Source organism: Saccopteryx bilineata, chromosome 6 (assembly GCF_036850765.1).
Source record: "Saccopteryx bilineata isolate mSacBil1 chromosome 6, mSacBil1_pri_phased_curated, whole genome shotgun sequence".
NCBI lineage: Eukaryota > Metazoa > Chordata > Mammalia > Chiroptera > Emballonuridae > Saccopteryx > Saccopteryx bilineata.
The window spans coordinates 30,008,304-30,024,092 of NC_089495.1; the positions used below are offsets into that span (position 1 = coordinate 30,008,304).

The 15,789-nt window shown below is 52.2% G+C and overlaps 1 protein-coding gene across 4 annotated transcripts in view; it reads right to left on the reverse strand.

Annotated features, from left to right (window-relative positions):
* The window catches only part of FGFR1 (fibroblast growth factor receptor 1), a 51,769-nt gene that overhangs the window by 5,727 nt on the left and 30,253 nt on the right, over nucleotides 1-15,789 (reverse strand). Inside the window, exons 3-9 of one of the 4 annotated variants that reach the window (XM_066237210.1) lie at nucleotides 10,579-10,845; nucleotides 9,114-9,203; nucleotides 8,672-8,844; nucleotides 5,897-6,020; nucleotides 4,270-4,460; nucleotides 2,229-2,373; nucleotides 57-260 (exon numbers count right to left, since the gene is read on the reverse strand). In XM_066237210.1, the coding sequence (XP_066093307.1) occupies nucleotides 57-260; nucleotides 2,229-2,373; nucleotides 4,270-4,460; nucleotides 5,897-6,020; nucleotides 8,672-8,844; nucleotides 9,114-9,203; nucleotides 10,579-10,845 (1,194 nt within the window). The remainder of the gene's footprint in view (nucleotides 1-56; nucleotides 261-2,228; nucleotides 2,374-4,269; nucleotides 4,461-5,896; nucleotides 6,021-8,671; nucleotides 8,845-9,113; nucleotides 9,204-10,578; nucleotides 10,846-15,789) is intronic. The other 3 variants (XM_066237209.1, XM_066237208.1, XM_066237211.1) reach the window with 3 other exon arrangements.

The following is a 15,789-nucleotide window of genomic DNA, read 5'->3' on the forward strand; positions in this document are numbered from 1 at the left end:
GCCCCTGGGGGCAGGGAGAGAAGGGATGCAGAGCATACAAATCCCCTATCTACTTTCTGTTACCTGTCTGCGCAGGGGGATGCTCTTGGCCAGCTTGTGCACGGCCATCTGGCTGTGGAAGTCACTCTTCTTGGTGCCACTCTTCATTTTGTAGATGATGACAGACCCCACCATGCAAGAGATGAGGAAGGCCCCCGTGCAGTAGATGATAATCTCCAGGTACACGGGTGAGGTCATCACTGCGGGTCTCTCTTCCAGGGCTGAGTCAGTGTGAACAGGGTGTTAGCAAGCTTGGGGGCGCCCAGCCCACTAGGGTCCCTGGCTCCTAGCTACACAGGGAAAACACCCCCCATCTCCTTTCCTCTGGGAATCCTTAGGGCAGAGAAGAATCCTAGATAGGACTAAGGTCCTGGCACTGAGCTGACCAGGCGGCTGTGATCTCTGAGGCTGATCCTGACCGGAACCCTCTGAGGGATGCAACAGGGCCATCTGGCTACATGAGGCCCATCCCCATTACTTCAGGAGCCCTCCGGGCCCAGCAGGACTGCTGGTCTAGCTGGGCACCAAGCACCCTGTGGGGACAGCGGAAAAGTCCCTTCTTCTGGGTGCCTTTCTCAGCCTCACGGAGACGTGTGGCCCTTCCTGCAGTGCCTCAGACACCTCTCCTACGGGGACAGGTCAGCCGTCTGTCTCTGACAGTCTGAGGGCAGGGAAGGACCTTGTTTATTTCTGTAGGCCGCAGCGCCTGGCATCCAGTGGTGCCCGTGGCATGTGTCTGTGTCCTGACTTCATCCCACCTCTCACCTACGTCGCCTGTCTCAGGTCAGACGTGTAAATATTTACACCTAGCCAAACCACAGGCGAAACTGACTAAATTTCCAAACATGTCTGGACTGCTCAAGATGAAAAAATGTGAACTTTTTCTATAGTTCTTAAGAATACTATGCACAGGCCTTAACTCCTAAAACTGAAGAAGGAAACGGCGCGGGGGTGTGTGTGTTTTATTCTGTTCTTCCATCGCCCACTTAGGAGTCACCCTCTTTCTACAGAAGTCCGTCCATCCAACCCACTGTTCCCTCAACACGGGAGGAGGGTTTACGTCCGGCACGCACAGCGCGGACGTCGGGGAGCGACCAGTCCCAGCAGCTGGACGCCCCTGTTCCTCCCACAGCCCTCCTCCCAGCCCCCCTCCCAAAGTTCCCAGCCAGCCACAGAGGCGAGCACCCTAGAGGCACCGGCTGGGACCCTGACCGAGCGCCAGGAGGCCGTCCGGGGCCTGACAAGGAAACCGCGGAGCTGATAACGAGGAGAAGTGTTTCTGTTTTTCTTTTTCCCCCGTGTTGAGAAACAAAGACGACAGAGTGGGAGCACACGGACAGAGACAGTGGCGGTGACAAAAACAGAACGCTTCTCTGCCTCGAGCAGGGGTGTTATCAGACCCTGGCGGGCAAGCGGGGCAGAGCAGGGCAGAGAGGAGAGGGCAGCGTTGGCAGTAACAAGAACAGCACAGTGCCCAGACCCACATGCAGGACCCTCGAAGGGGCAGCGCCACCAGCTCCAGTCCTGCCGTCACCAGCCCACCACCCCGAACAGGCTGTGGGCTCCTTCCTTCCCAGCCCAGCACACAGACCTCTCCTCTTGGGAAAGGAGATGGGTCCAGAGACGATGAAGAGAAACGAGCACCGCCCAGCCCCGTGGCTGGGCCTGACTGCGCAGCTCGCATCTACTTGTCCGGGTGAAACCTCTCCTGAGATCGCAGGATGCCCACACAGGAGGGTGGGCTAGCATGGCCAGCGAGCAGTAAGCCCCTCTTTACAGAGTGCCCACATTCGGTTAGAGGAGAAGTGGGGCCCTTTCTGAGACTGGGGGCTAGCAACATAGGACCAGACAAGTCCGGGACAGCTGCTGGGCCCAAGGATGGAAGGAGCCTGTCCTGGAAGAGCCCGCTGCAGGTTAAGTCCAGATTTCATGCATGCATTACATCGGCCCAGGGGAGAGTCAGGCGCAGGTGTGCAGGCGGGAGGCCTCCGTGGTCCTGCAAACGAGGACAGCTGCTGTGGGAGCCTTGAGGAATCGCCCCTCAGGTGGGGCAAACTGCTGGAGCTGCCCACCGGTCCGCGGAGCCCTTTCCTACACTCCCGACTCTGTGTCTCCCTCAGCCTGTAATGCATGGTCCCCCCGTGCCCATGGCGAGGGCAGGACAGCGAGAGGAGAAGTACAGTGTATACCTTCCAGAACGGTCAACCATGCAGAGTGATGGGAGAGTCCGATAGAGTTACCCGCCAAGCACGTATACTCCCCCGCGTCCTCAAAGGAGACATTCCTTAAGTGAAGCACTTCCATCTCTTTGTCGGTGGTATTAACTCCGGCAGTCTAGAAGAGACAATGGAAGCAAAATGGACAAGCAGGGGACATGAGACCTCCAAGAGACACAGAGAAAGGGAGGAAGAAAGAGGGGCGGGGCAGTAACCAGAGGAAGAGATACTCCCCAGCGTCTCCTTTGCAACAAGGAACAAACAAAACCACCAGGCAGCGAGACCTGTTAGAGGAAGAGAGTGAGACCCTGAGGGAAGAACTCCGGCAGACCTGAGATGACGAGGGCTGGTTACGACCCTTCACCAGACGCTGGCAGCCCCTGGCCCATCCAAGCATGCGGGCGGTGGGCAGCATGGAGAAATGGGGCCCGGTGGGCGGGGGGCTGTTTGGTTTCTGGTAAAGAAAGTCTGAGGGCACACACAGGAGGGATGGAAGGGTGCTGCAGTCACACACACACACACACACACACACACACACACGGCTTGAGGGCGGTGGTTTGCAAGGGAATGCCTGGTCCCCTCTGGCACCCACCTCTCAAACCTCCAGCCTGCACTATGACAATGCAGCAAGACCGTCCCCGTGAACGCACACACAGCCAAGGAACACACAGAAGGCACGGAGGGAACAGACACCAACACAGTACCAAACCAAACCAGCCTCCCAGGCCGGGTATTTTTCCATGGCTCTGGGCACTAGAAATACAGCAGGATAACAGGGAGAGTCGGGTGCTGGCTTCCCCACCTGCCCCGGCAGCTTGGGGCCAAAATCAGACTCCCAGCACAGGGCCCCATCCATCTCCCCATTACCTTTTGCCACAGGTCTGGTGACAGTGAGCCACGCAGACTGGTTAGCTTCACCAATATAATTGGAAACCTTACACACATACTCCCCGCTCTGGGCCTCTGTCACATTGAACAGGGTCAGCACTTCTGCATCCGAGCTATTAATCCCCGAATGCTGGAACAAACCAACGACACGCCAGTCAGTTGGGCAAACACTGAGATGTGGCAATACTTTGCTCCCATGTGACGTGAAGGCGGGGAGCTAAGGCAATGGAGACATTAAGTGAGATTTATCATCTTTCCCTTGCTTAGGAGGACAAAATAAGTTGTCTTCAAAGTCTGAAGCATTTGACTGCAAAACAAACTTAAAAAAAAAAAAAATCACTGCCCCCATCAAATGCTGTTTGTATTGACCCGCCTCCTCCAGGCCCAGGGCCGGGGTTGTGAATGGCCAGAGCCAATGGCCAAGGCCCAGGGCATGGCTCCTCTCCTACACCGCCGTGTCAGCACCAGGAGTGAAGAGAAGGGACGGCCAGTCAATCTCTGGGACAGCCAAGCGAGGGGAGGATGAGGTCTAACTCTGGGAGCAGGAGGTAAACCACTTTCCCAGCTTCTGGTTACTTCCTGTTGCAAGATCCACTGGAGAATTAGGCAATTACCTTCCCTGGATTAATGGAGCATTCAGGGACAATCAAATGTCTGGGAGTGACAGGAAGAAGGAAGAAAATGCCATTACTTCTAATACTGCTTAGACTTTCCCCTGTGGCACCTGCTTTTCCAGCTCTACCTCAGCCATGCCCTTAGCATTCACCCCATGCGCCAGAAAGGATGGGACCTGGGACAGAGACTGGGAAACGCCAGCTGGGGCAACGGAAAGCGGGAGTCCAAACGCCTTCCTTGAGCAGCTGACCCAGAAGTCTGAGCAGCGTCATTCTCAAAGTCCTTCAGAAACCGGCTCTGCCCGACCACCTCCCGTCACACCTCTATTCTGCGACCTGTCGCTACACCTGGGAACGCGGCTAGGTCCCTATTTAAGATGGAGAATGTATGCCTGCACGGTAAAGGATGAGTCCCGGAAGTGGGCACTGAGCCTGACCACAGCTACGTGAGTCCCAGGAGACACTGGGCTCCTCCCCAGCACCCAGCCCACAGAGACTGGCGTCAAGATTACCTTCAAGATCTGGACATAAGGCAGGTTGTCTGGACCGATCTTACTCCCATTCACTTCGATGTGCTTTAGCCACTGGATGTGGGGCTGAGGGTCACTGTACACCTTACACATGAACTCCACATTGCTGCCCAGGGCCACTGTTTTGTTGGCAGGCAACCCTGCCTGCAGGATGGGCCGGTGAGGGGACCGCTCTGCGGAGGCAGGGAGAGAGGCTGGTCAGGCCCCACCATGGCCCACTCCTGCCGGAATGCTGACAGAGAGCATCCCAAGGACCACAAGGAGAAGTGTACTCCTCACCCCGGCTTTCCCTGTGACGGGCTGTGCCCTGCCCAGCAGCTCTGCTGAGCTCTTTGAGCCTGACCTAGAAGGATCACCCTCTTTTCAGGCCCTATGCTGTTAGAAACCTCCAATGCCTCCATATTTATAGACATAAGAAGTTCTCTTGCCTTACTGAAGAACCCTATAATTTAGCCACACTCTCAGACCTCAGCACATCCTACTTTTCCTTAACTAAAATTACAGACTCGCTTAGACTCTTGTTAAAAGTGTGGTCCAAGAGAAGCAGCCCAGCACCACCTAGGAGCTTGTTAGACATGCCAAACTGCAGACCCTACCCCAGACTTCCTCGACCAGAGCTTCTTTTTGGACCACCTCCTCAAAACCAAGGCAGAATGTTGGCTGTGAAACTCTTTACTTTAAGATCCCTAGAATGAGGCCCTGGCCGGTTGGCTCAGCGGTAGAGCGTCGGCCTGGCGTGCGGGGGACCCGGGTTCGATTCCCGGCCAGGGCACATAGGAGAAGCGCCCATTTGCTTCTCCACCCCCCCCCTTCCTCTCTGTCTCTCTCTTCCCCTCCCTCAGCCAAGGCTCCATTGGAGCAAAGATGGTCCGGGCGCTGGGGATGGCTCCTTGGCCTCTGCCCCAGGCGCTAGAGTGGCTCTGGTCGCGGCAGAGTGACGCCCCAGAGGGGCAGAGCGTCGCCCCTGGTGGACGTGCCAGGTGGATCCCGGTCGGGCGCATGCGGGAGTCTGTCTGACTGTCTCTCCCCGTTTCCAGCTTCAGAAATTAAAAAAAAAGAAAAAAAAAGAAGAAGATCCCTGGAATGAGATTCAGAATGTCTAAAAGGAACGGGTTATAGTAACAGCACCTCACGTCTGTGTCATGTCCTGGAGTCAGCGGGGGCCTGCAGTTCTGCAGTAACTACGTGCCTGACCTCCCTAAGCACCAGCTTGCTCTTCTGTCCAGCGGGAACAGTGCCCGCCTTGCAGGGGTGCCGTGAGAACGGCAGGTGACGTGTTTAAAATGCCTGGCAATCCTGTTGGCATTCACAAAGCAGTAGCTACTATTATGCTGAATTGAACATCACTACCCCAGTCACCTCTTGTAGGAGAGACTACTGACAGCACCTTTCACTTTACAGTGAGTCACAGCACTATCTGATCCTCTCAACTCTATTTACAGACAAGTGAGGCACAAAAGAGGAAAGTGACCTGCTTAAAGCGACAGAGCTATAAAATGCCTCCACCATCCCGACTCCAGCCCTAAGTAACGTGGACCCCGTGGCTGTTCTCAGTGCCCCCGCTCTCTCTCCTCTAAGCCCCCGCTCCTGTCGCCACGTGCATTCTTACCCACAACGTCGAGCTGGTAGGTGTGATTAATGCTGCCATACTCGTTTTCCACAATGCAGGTGTAGTTGCCCTTGTCAGAAGGCACCACGGAGTCCATTATGATGCTCCAGGTGGCATAACGGACCTGAGGGGGAACAAGCCACAGGGCTCCCCTGAGGGTTTGCAGGGAAATGCTGGCCGGAGCCAAATGGTGGCATAGGCGCCCTGTGGCACTTGTCCTCCACTCTGAGCACAGAGCACACGGCCCGTGCAGCTCCACGAAACAGGACAAGGCATGGCTTACCCACCCCCAGCCCACTCGCCATTTGAAAGAACACATCAGGCAAACTGGGTGTGAGGAACTCTGGACATCTGCCCACAACACAGCCAAGACCATTGTGATCTGGACCAATGTGCCTCCTGCACTCTCCCAAATACACCAGGCACCTGCCCAACACTGTGCTCTCTGCATCCGAGCGGTTCCTGTGCTGGAACAGCTCCCCGCCGAGCGTGCCCCGTCTGCCCTTGACGTCTCACTTCAAACACCATCTCCTCCGGCCCAATCAGCGTCAGAGTTATTCTCACCGTCCCTCTGCACCTCTAATAAAGCACTGATCACAGCCTGCTTTTTATGACAGTGATCATGGATCTCTGCCTTCCTGTGAGACTGAAATTCTGCCCTGTACCTCTCACAAAGCACGGTGCCCTGCATATAGCAAGTGTTTGGTGAATTAATTTAAAATGTTCCCGTTTTTTCTGATCTCCTCTGCTTTTCTTAACAAGATTATGAGGAAAGAGCATTTAGTGAGATGGGAGAGAAACTATAAGGATGATCAGATGCTTGGCTTGTGGTGGCGCAGTGGATAAAGCATTGACCTGGAACACTGAGGTCGCTGGTTCGAAATCCTGGGCTTGCCTGGTTAAGGTACATATGAGAGTTGTTGCTTCCTGTTCCTCCCCTTCCCATCTCTCTTTCTCTCTCTCCCCTCTAAAAAATGAATAAATAAAAAATCTTCAAAAAAAAAAGACATAAAAAAAAGGATGATCAGAGACACTAAAAAGAGAATGCAATGAAGATGTTCTTCCTACAATGTAAATGGGAAAAGAACATGAACAATTTACATCAGGAAAAGGAAACTGTTTACTAACAAGAAAATTCTAAGTCTGTGAACAAGCAAAATTACACAGGAAAATAATGAGATTATTTTCACTTATCAAACTTGTTGGCAAAGGTATAGTGAACTTATTCTCACACTCTGCTATAGGAGGGTGAATTAATTTTTCTTTAAGACAGTAATTTTTTACCACAATAAAATAAACTTTAGAAATAAAACTATACCCAACTCATCCTCCATCATAGCAAATATCACAATAAAATGTTATGTTTTCCCATTGTACTTTGAAGTCTCTCTTGCCTCATATACTTTCTGGAAAGACGTGATCAAGAAATGTCCATGTAATAAATAAGTGAAGAAATAAATAAAATTACCTAATTACCAGGAAAAAGTAATTGAGCAATCTGCATCAAGGGCTTAAAAATATGCTCACACTTTGATCTAGTAACTTTACTTCTAGCAATCTGTCCTAAGAAAGAACATTTAAAAATGCCAACAAAGCCTGACCAGGCAGTGGCGCAGTGGATAGAGTGTCGGACTGGGGTGCACAGGACCCAGGTTCGAAACCCCAAGGTCGTCGGCTTGAGCGTGGGCTCATCCAGCTTGAGTGAGGGGTCACTGGTTTGCTAGCTTGAGCGTGGGATCATAGACATGACCCCATCGTTGCTGGTTTGAGCCCACAGGTTGCTGGCTTAAAGCCCAAGGTTGCTGGCTTGAGCAAGGGGTCACTTATTCTGCTGTAGACCCCCAGTCAAGGTACATATGAGAAAGCAATCAATGAAAAACTAAGGAGCTGCAACAAAGGATTGATGCTTCTCATCTCTTTCCCTTCCTGTCTGTCTGTCCCTATCTGTCCCTCTCTGTCTCTGTCACAAAAAAAGAAAAAAAGAAAAAAAAGAGCCAATAAAAATTTAGGTACAAAGATATACACTCCATTTAAAATTAATTATAATATTGGGAAACTAGAAAACTAATAGAAAATAGTTCATCAAATTATAGGGCATTTTTTAAAAAGTACTTTTATTTTAACTTTTTTTGTTGTTGTTACAGAGACAGAGAGAGTCAGAGAGAGGGACAGATAGGGACAGACAGACAGGAAAGGAGAGAGATGAGAAGCATCAATTCTTTGTTGCGGCACTTTAGTTGTTCATTGATTGCTTTCTGGTATGTGCCTTGACCGGGGGGCTACAGCAGACCGAGTAACCCCTTACTCGAGCCAGCAACCTTGGGCTCAAGCTGGTGAGCTTTGCTCAAACCAGATGAGCCTTGCTCAAGCGGTGAGCTCGGGGTTTTGAACCTGGGTCTTCCATATCCCAGTCCGATGCTCTACGCACTGTACCACCGCCTGGTCAGGCAAATTATAGGACATTTTAATAATGACACTTTATAGTTGTGAAATATTATCTTTAAAATACATGGCAAAAGACTCATGTTATAATGTTAACATGTGACAGAATAAGAAAATGCACACCCAGTGTAATTAACTATCTAAAAACCATGTACATAGAGACAAGACAGAAAAATTCAACTTTACTTGCACATTTCTGTATTTGACATTTTTCTAAAATGTATTATTTCTATTGTTAGAAAGCATTATTGGAACAAGTAAAGGCATGCAATGAGGACTTCTAAGTCAGAGTCTCCCGTTCCTCTAATCTAACTTTCATATATACGCACATACCTTGTACCCTCCAATTCTGTGGTCAGGTTTGAATTCTTTGCCATTTTTCAACCAGCGCAGTGTGGGGTTAGGAGTCCCACTGGAAGGGCATTTGAACTTCACTGTCTTGGCAGCTGGCACTGCATGCAATTTTTTTTCCATCTTTTCTGGGGATGTCCAGTATGGAGCCACGGCTGCCCAGGAAAAGCCAAGAGAGACAGGCAGGGAGCTGGTCAGGCTCAGGAGCAAGGGCCCAGATCAGGACGGGGAGGCACTCGCCCACCTGCCCAACACCTGTGGAAAATGCCTGCACCAATCAGGATGCCCGAGGGGTCCCGGGGCCAAGCATCATCACCCCACGTGCCTGCTCCTCCTCCTGTTCTCCAATCACCTGAGCTCCCTCTTCCCGCCCAAACCCAACAGCCAGACCCAGAGGGCAGTAAGGTAGGAAACAGTGTCTCACGCATACGGTTTGGTTTGGTGTTATCTGTCTCTTTCTCCTCTGAAGAGGAGTCATCATCGTCATCGTCGTCCTCCGAGGAAGGGAGAGCATCTAAGAGAAGGAGAGGAGTCACTGAGGTCCCTCCAAGGGAAAAAGGGCTTTCTACATTACCATCCATATCAACAGCCCCTAAACAGAAAGGCCAGTCCAGTGACAGATGAACAGACACCTTCCCCACACTGACTCCCAGGCCCGCTCTTCACTCTGTGACTCTCAGCGGGATAGAAACGGTTCATTAAGAACTGCACGCTCTATGTTCGTCCTCTACCTTCCCCAACCTAACGCACTGCCCCGCTCTGCCCAGAGCTTTTACACTTCATCAGGGGCAGCGGGTCCTCTTTAACTTAATTCCACCCTGAGTTCAGAAGCTCTCCCCACTCACGGTCCCACCCAGATGTGGGATGTCAGAACTAGCAACCAGGGAACCTGTATCCTCCTTTGGCCTGCTAATCATTGGGAAATCCAGACAGATCTAGACACACTGAGGCTAGAAGCCATTTCCAAAGCCATGAGCTGAAAACTGACAGTTGGGATTATTCTAGCATGTATCTGTTAGGGTTTGTCAAGCTGCCCTTTTAGCCAGAGCAGATAGCATGCCTACTACACAGTCCGCAGCTGCCAACACCTTTCTCCAACTAGTATCCGCCCCGTTTAAGAGGCTTGACACACATGTGGTCACCGATCTGGGCTTATGACAGATCTTTCTCCATTCCTTCCTAGTGCTTTTGGCTGTCTGGAGAGAAAGCGAGGAGAAAAGTCCCTGTTAGGGGCAGGATCTACAGGATGCCTTAGTGGGAAGGTGCCAAGCGTGCACCCTGAGATTCACAAATGCCATAAAGGAAATTCCAGCTCTACTTCATTTCACCCTGCTTTTGTGAAAGCTGCATTCCAAAAGGGGCATATTCCCAAAGTTACAGAGCTCTAGGGTCCCCTGGCTGCCCTAACACAGGGCTGCTCCAGACGCTGGAGGACAGATGTTTTCTATAAACCCTGTGGACATGGCGGTGCACCTGGATCCTCCTCTGTCACAGCAGGGACCTCACCATGTGTTCTGGGGCCCTAATCACTAAACCAAGTACCAAGTACCAAATGGCAAGAGAATGACAAGATGGAAGGCAGCTGAGCTCTAACACAGGAACCTGGATATCTGAACGAGCTGCGGTGGAAACATCAGTGCTTTACTGCCCAAGAGTATCAGCGATCCCCTCCGAGGTGGATCTGGGAAGCCTGGCTCCCACGCCACCCGGTCACCCCTCTGAGAGCTAAGCCACGCGGCGGGCAGGGAGCATTGTTAGTGGGCAGCAGTTTCTGAAGCAGAATGGGGGCAGATCACGGAAGGCAAGGAGGTTCCCCTCCCCCTGAAACTAGCAGAGAGGGTTGGAGGGGCGGACCCAGGGAGGGGTGAGGGCAGGGCTTTGCTACCAACCTGAGACATTGACGGAGAAGTAGGTGGTGTCGCTGCCCGAGGGGCTGCTGGTCACACAGGCGTAGAGGCCGGAGTCGGCGGGCACGGAGTCCCGCACCTCCACCTCCTCCCCTGTGATGCGGGTGCGGTTGCTGTCCACCAGCTGCGCCCCGTCCCGCAGCCAGTTGATGCTCTGCACATCGTCCCGCAGCCGGCAGCGGAGCTGCAGCAGGTCACCAGGGTGGACCAGGAAGGACTCCACTTCCACAGGGGCTCCCCAGGGCTGGGCTGCAGCCACCCACAGGGGCCAGGAAGAGGAGCCAGGGGGCCGGAGAGGGAGAGAGGGGGGGGGAGGAGGGGAGAGACAAAGGGAATTACACTAGAGGCACTGAGCTGCCGCATCCCAGGGGCCAGAGCTGGGGAGATGGGGCCGGAACATGGGTCAGTTGGGAGACAGCTGGCTACCTGGGAACCCTCCATATCTTTTTCTCTAGCCCCCTCCTCCAAAGGTCAAAGGAAGAAAGAGGCAAAGTTAGGAAGCAGCTGCAGCAGCATTAAGCGGTCCACGTTTCACTGCCCTTCATCCTAGGGGCACAAGGCCGGCCCTCCCAGGACTTCAGTGTCCAGCGTGCCCCTTCCCCACACGCTCAGCTCTCTGGCAAGAATGGCTACTTCCCAGAGGAACACCCCATTTCCTCTTGGCTAGGGCAGCTTCACACCGTTCCTGAGTAACAGATGAACGAACCCCACCCCTCAAAACTCCAGCAGCCCCCACCCAACTTGAGAAAAGGCAATTTGTCAACCAGGTGGCTTTCAGTTCAACAGACGCGGTGGGGGTGTTCTGGCCTCTCAGTGAGTCAGATGTATAAGATGCATACGGGGGAGAGAGCCCAAGCAGAGGTCAGCTCAGGGGAGCCTCTCGCTAACAGGTGTCAGCCAGAGGATTCGGAGCTTTTGCCTATATTAGGAACAGAGGCCTGCAGCTGCCACCAAACCCACATTTGTGCTGGCAGCCTAAGCCCGTGCACACAAAGCTCTTTTCTCCTCACCCCATCGCAGGGCTCCCCCTCTCAAGCCCCCCACCTTCCCCTCTCCCTCCCCTCCCCCAACACACACGTCCAGTCTCCCTCACCTCTCTTTCCCCGTAGCCCGGGGGGGGGGGGTCCGCAGCTCACAAGACCTGATGGGACTCTGTCCACACATCCATCCCCCTTATGACCAACAACTGCATTCACACAAGACAGCACGCAGTGGGGCGGACCGAGGAGTCCACCCCGCCGGGCTGTTACTCATCTCCTGGGCATCCCCCTCTCCACTGACCAGGGGGGACATGTAGATTCTATTTCCCTTCAGGAGGTTCAAGTGTCCACCCCCACCAACAGAAAGTGCTTGTTCCCGCTCCAATCTACCACCTGCCTCAGTCTCCGCCGCTCTGGGAAGCCTCATTTCTCACCACTGGTTCACCATGGGAGGCTCACAGGGGACTCCTCTTACAGCCGCCTGTCGCCTGCAGGGCTCCTGTCTCTGCCTGGCTCTCTCTACTCACCCTGCAGGGCTTAGCCCAGCTGGCAACTTGGCCCTGAAGCCTTTCCCTGGCAGCCAGGTGCCCTCCCACCACGCTGAAGGAAAGCCCCTTCCTCACTGAGCTACAAAAGTGGGGACGTGTCCCATTTACCTGTAAATCCCCAACCCCTCGTATGGCGCCTGGCATACAAGAGGTGCCCAATACATGTCTGCTGGTAACGTGATGAGGACATGTGCACAGTCACACTGTCCTGTCCTTGTCTTCCTTTCTAGACTCCCTTTCCTCCTTCACCACTCTCATCTTACAGAGCTCGTTCTGCAGTGCGAAACAGGTGTCTGCTAGGAACCTTGTGAATAAAGACAGGGGTGTCCTGAAAGGCAGGGGGCACCAGGGAGTCATTTTCCTCAGGGGGGCCTCAAATGAAGCTTCGGAGCAAGGCTGGAACCCAAGGGCCCAATCTTAAATATGGGGTTAAAATACTGAGTCAGCAAAAAGGGGATGCTGCTTTAAAAGGGTGTGGAAACCACTAGGTTAGCATTCATTTATTTTTGTGAATCAGGTCAAGAAGAACACTAACCACAAAGGGGAGCAGACCACACAACTGATTAAAAATAAGCTGGTGTGGGTCCTAAGAAAAATAAGAAGAGTCCTCTTTCCATTTTTAATGGTTTGCGGTTTTGCCAAAAGCAAGCAGAGGAAAAAGCATTTCAGACTTGACCCTTACGGAAACAGCAGGCACTCCTATTGATCCAATCTCTTTTCCCTTCAACGACCTCACAGATTAAATATTTTGCAGCTCGTGACCTGTGCCGTCCGTTGGTCAAACAGGAAACTCAGTAAACTCAAATTCTTAGCCTCTGGCATCACAGCCTATTTTGACAGGTCCCAGAGACCAAAAGGAGAACATGGGCCTTTCCCCCGAGAGAGCAGCAAGGGACACCGGCCCGCCGAGGCCAGCTCTGGCCAATGCTAGCTCGGACCCCTAACTTCCTGCTCATCCCAACCAGGATGTACCAACAAAACTCTTCTAGAAGATCAATGACAAGCCTCCAAACCTGCTTCCTTGTTTCCTGCACCTGGAGTTCAAACTCACCCTGATGCTCTAGGCCTTGGTAGGCGGTGTCTGCCATTCTCCTGATATAGATCCTATACTGTGTGTAGGACAGAACCTAAAGCCTGTGTTAGCATCCAAGGCTCACACGGTCTGTTCCCACCTGTCCACACAGCCTTCTTCTCCCCACCTTCCTCTCCAGGCCTGGATCTTCTCTGCACCGACTGCATTCTCCCCAACTACAAAACTCCCGTCTGCTCAAACCTGTCAGTCAGTCATCTCTCTAGCGTCCTCTGGCCCCACCCTACTCAAAGCAGACAGTCCGAGACATCCAGGAAGCCTTCTGCTGGCGCTAGTGTCTACACCCTGATTTTCTGTAAAACAGTTACTGTCTGAACCACACAAATTCGCACTCGATTACGTATCGTCTCGTATGTTTTCTTTCTGTAAACACTTTTAATGAGATATAATTCACATACTATAAAATCCACCCAGTTAGAGTGTACAGGGGTTGGCAAAAGTAGGTTTACAGTTGTTTGTATGGAAAATAATACAATAAGAAATATTACAAGGATAAACTGTTTCATGTACTCGAAACTGCAAACCTACTTTTGCCCACCCCTGTATAATTCAATGTTTTTTGGTATAATCACAGTTGGGCAACCATCCCTATGACAAACTATAAAACATTTCTGTCACCCCAAAAAGAAACCCTGTATCCATTAGCAATCACTCCCATCCCCTCCCTCAGGGTAGGCAACACGGATGTGCTCTCTCTCCATGCATCTGCCTACCCTGGATGTCACAACAGTGAGGTCCTACAGTACACGGGCTTTTGTGACAGGCTTCTTTCATGTAGCATGTTTGCAAGGTTCTCCTATGCTCATGTCTCAGTACCTCATTCCTTTTAATGGCTGAGTAATATTCCATTGTATGGATATATTTTTTTAAAAAAAAAAGATTTTATTTATTGATTTAAGAGAGAGAAGAGAAAGAGAGAAATGGGAGGGGGGCAGGAAGCATTAACTTGTAGTCGTTGCATCCTCTGTGTGCCTTGATTGGGCAAGCCCAGGGATTCGAACCAGCGACCTCAGCATTCCAGGTCGGCATTTTATCCACTGCGCCACCACAGGTCAGGCTGGATGGTCGTTTTATTTATCCATTCATGGGTTGATGGGTGCATTGTTTCCTGTCAGAATTGTCCATGTCTTGCCTCTTGTAAGAAATAGCAAGCAATTCAGGGCAGAAATGACTACTATAATTTCCCCACAGTCTCTAATGATATCAAAAACATAGAAAATACTCAGTGGGTCTTGAATTGAATTTACCATCCGGCAAAGGCTAATTTTTAGAGGAACTAAAACAATTAACCTATGGCTGTTGAATTACGGTGGACTTTTTTCATGGTGAAGAGGGCTCCTGCAGGTCAAAGGCTCCGTTTACAAAGGGACAAAGTTGCTTTCTCCTAGGAGGTGAAGGGAAGGAAACCAGCGGCTCCCTGGGTTACCAGGCCCTCCCCGATCTGTGTCACGGCCCTGAATTTCAGTGCGCACCGTAAGGAGCCCCCCGTGTGAGGTGGCTGATGTGAGGACCCCATGCTCACTGGCGGCCTCTCCATTCCCTGCTGGTCCTGCCAGTGTCCCCATTTATGTCCTCATGAGAAAGGCCCTTGCATCTGTGGCTCTATCTCCTCGGAGCTGGCCTTTCTCTGGTCAAGACCAAAGATCCAGAGCTATCTTTCTTATTATGGAATAGTTAGCAAGGAAGGAGCTGACACGTTTGTTGGGCTGGCCATGAAAGTTAAGGGAAAGAAAGCCAGGTTAGTGCTCAGCCACTTGAGCTCAATGTTCCGGCTCTTAGAGAACCTGATTAACCGGGGTGGGGACATTGAGAGGGAAGTGGCACGCTGGGACACTTGCTTTAGGCGTCCTGTTTCCTGAGAGATGAGACGGGATGGGAGCTGGTGGACATTTGGTACCTGGAGTCCGTGGTGACCTAGTCGGAGGCTGAAAATATTTGGTGTGAGTCAAATGACAATGTTCATTCACTCCTGCCGGCTCCCGGTGTAGTGTGTTCAAAGGGCATTGCGGAAGAAAGGTGCATTGTGCTTCGAGGGCCAGGAACAAGTCACCATTATCTTCCCTGGGAGCAGGGAGTTTAGGGTTAGGGCTACGGCTGGACTTGTACGCCCTTAGAGGATGAAGGCCAGCAAGGCCTCAGAGAACTCTCCAGAAAACAGGAGAAAACAAAGACTCCCACTGAGCTGCCCGAATCTGAGAGGGAGGAGGGCCGTGCTCCTGAGGCAGTTTCCGGGGACAGGGCAGGAGCGCGTGCGGCGTGGAAGGCCGTGCGGGGTGGCTGGGCACCCCTCCGGCGGGAGGGGAAGGGATCCACACACCAATCACCGATCCCATGCTGCTCTCTAAGGCAGCCTCTCCAACCCCTCTAAGGAACCCAGGAGTAGATGAGAAACCCACAGTTTTTAGTAATTCTCAAGGAAGCAGCTAGAAAGACAGAGAGGTAGGGGCGCTGTTTCCTACGGTGTTCTCAAGTCTAGGGACATGATAAATCCCACTAAGTCCCTTTGTCTTTCTACTTCCCCTCCAGAATACCAAGGCTTTGTCATTCCCAAGAGGCCAACAGGATGTGGCATCTT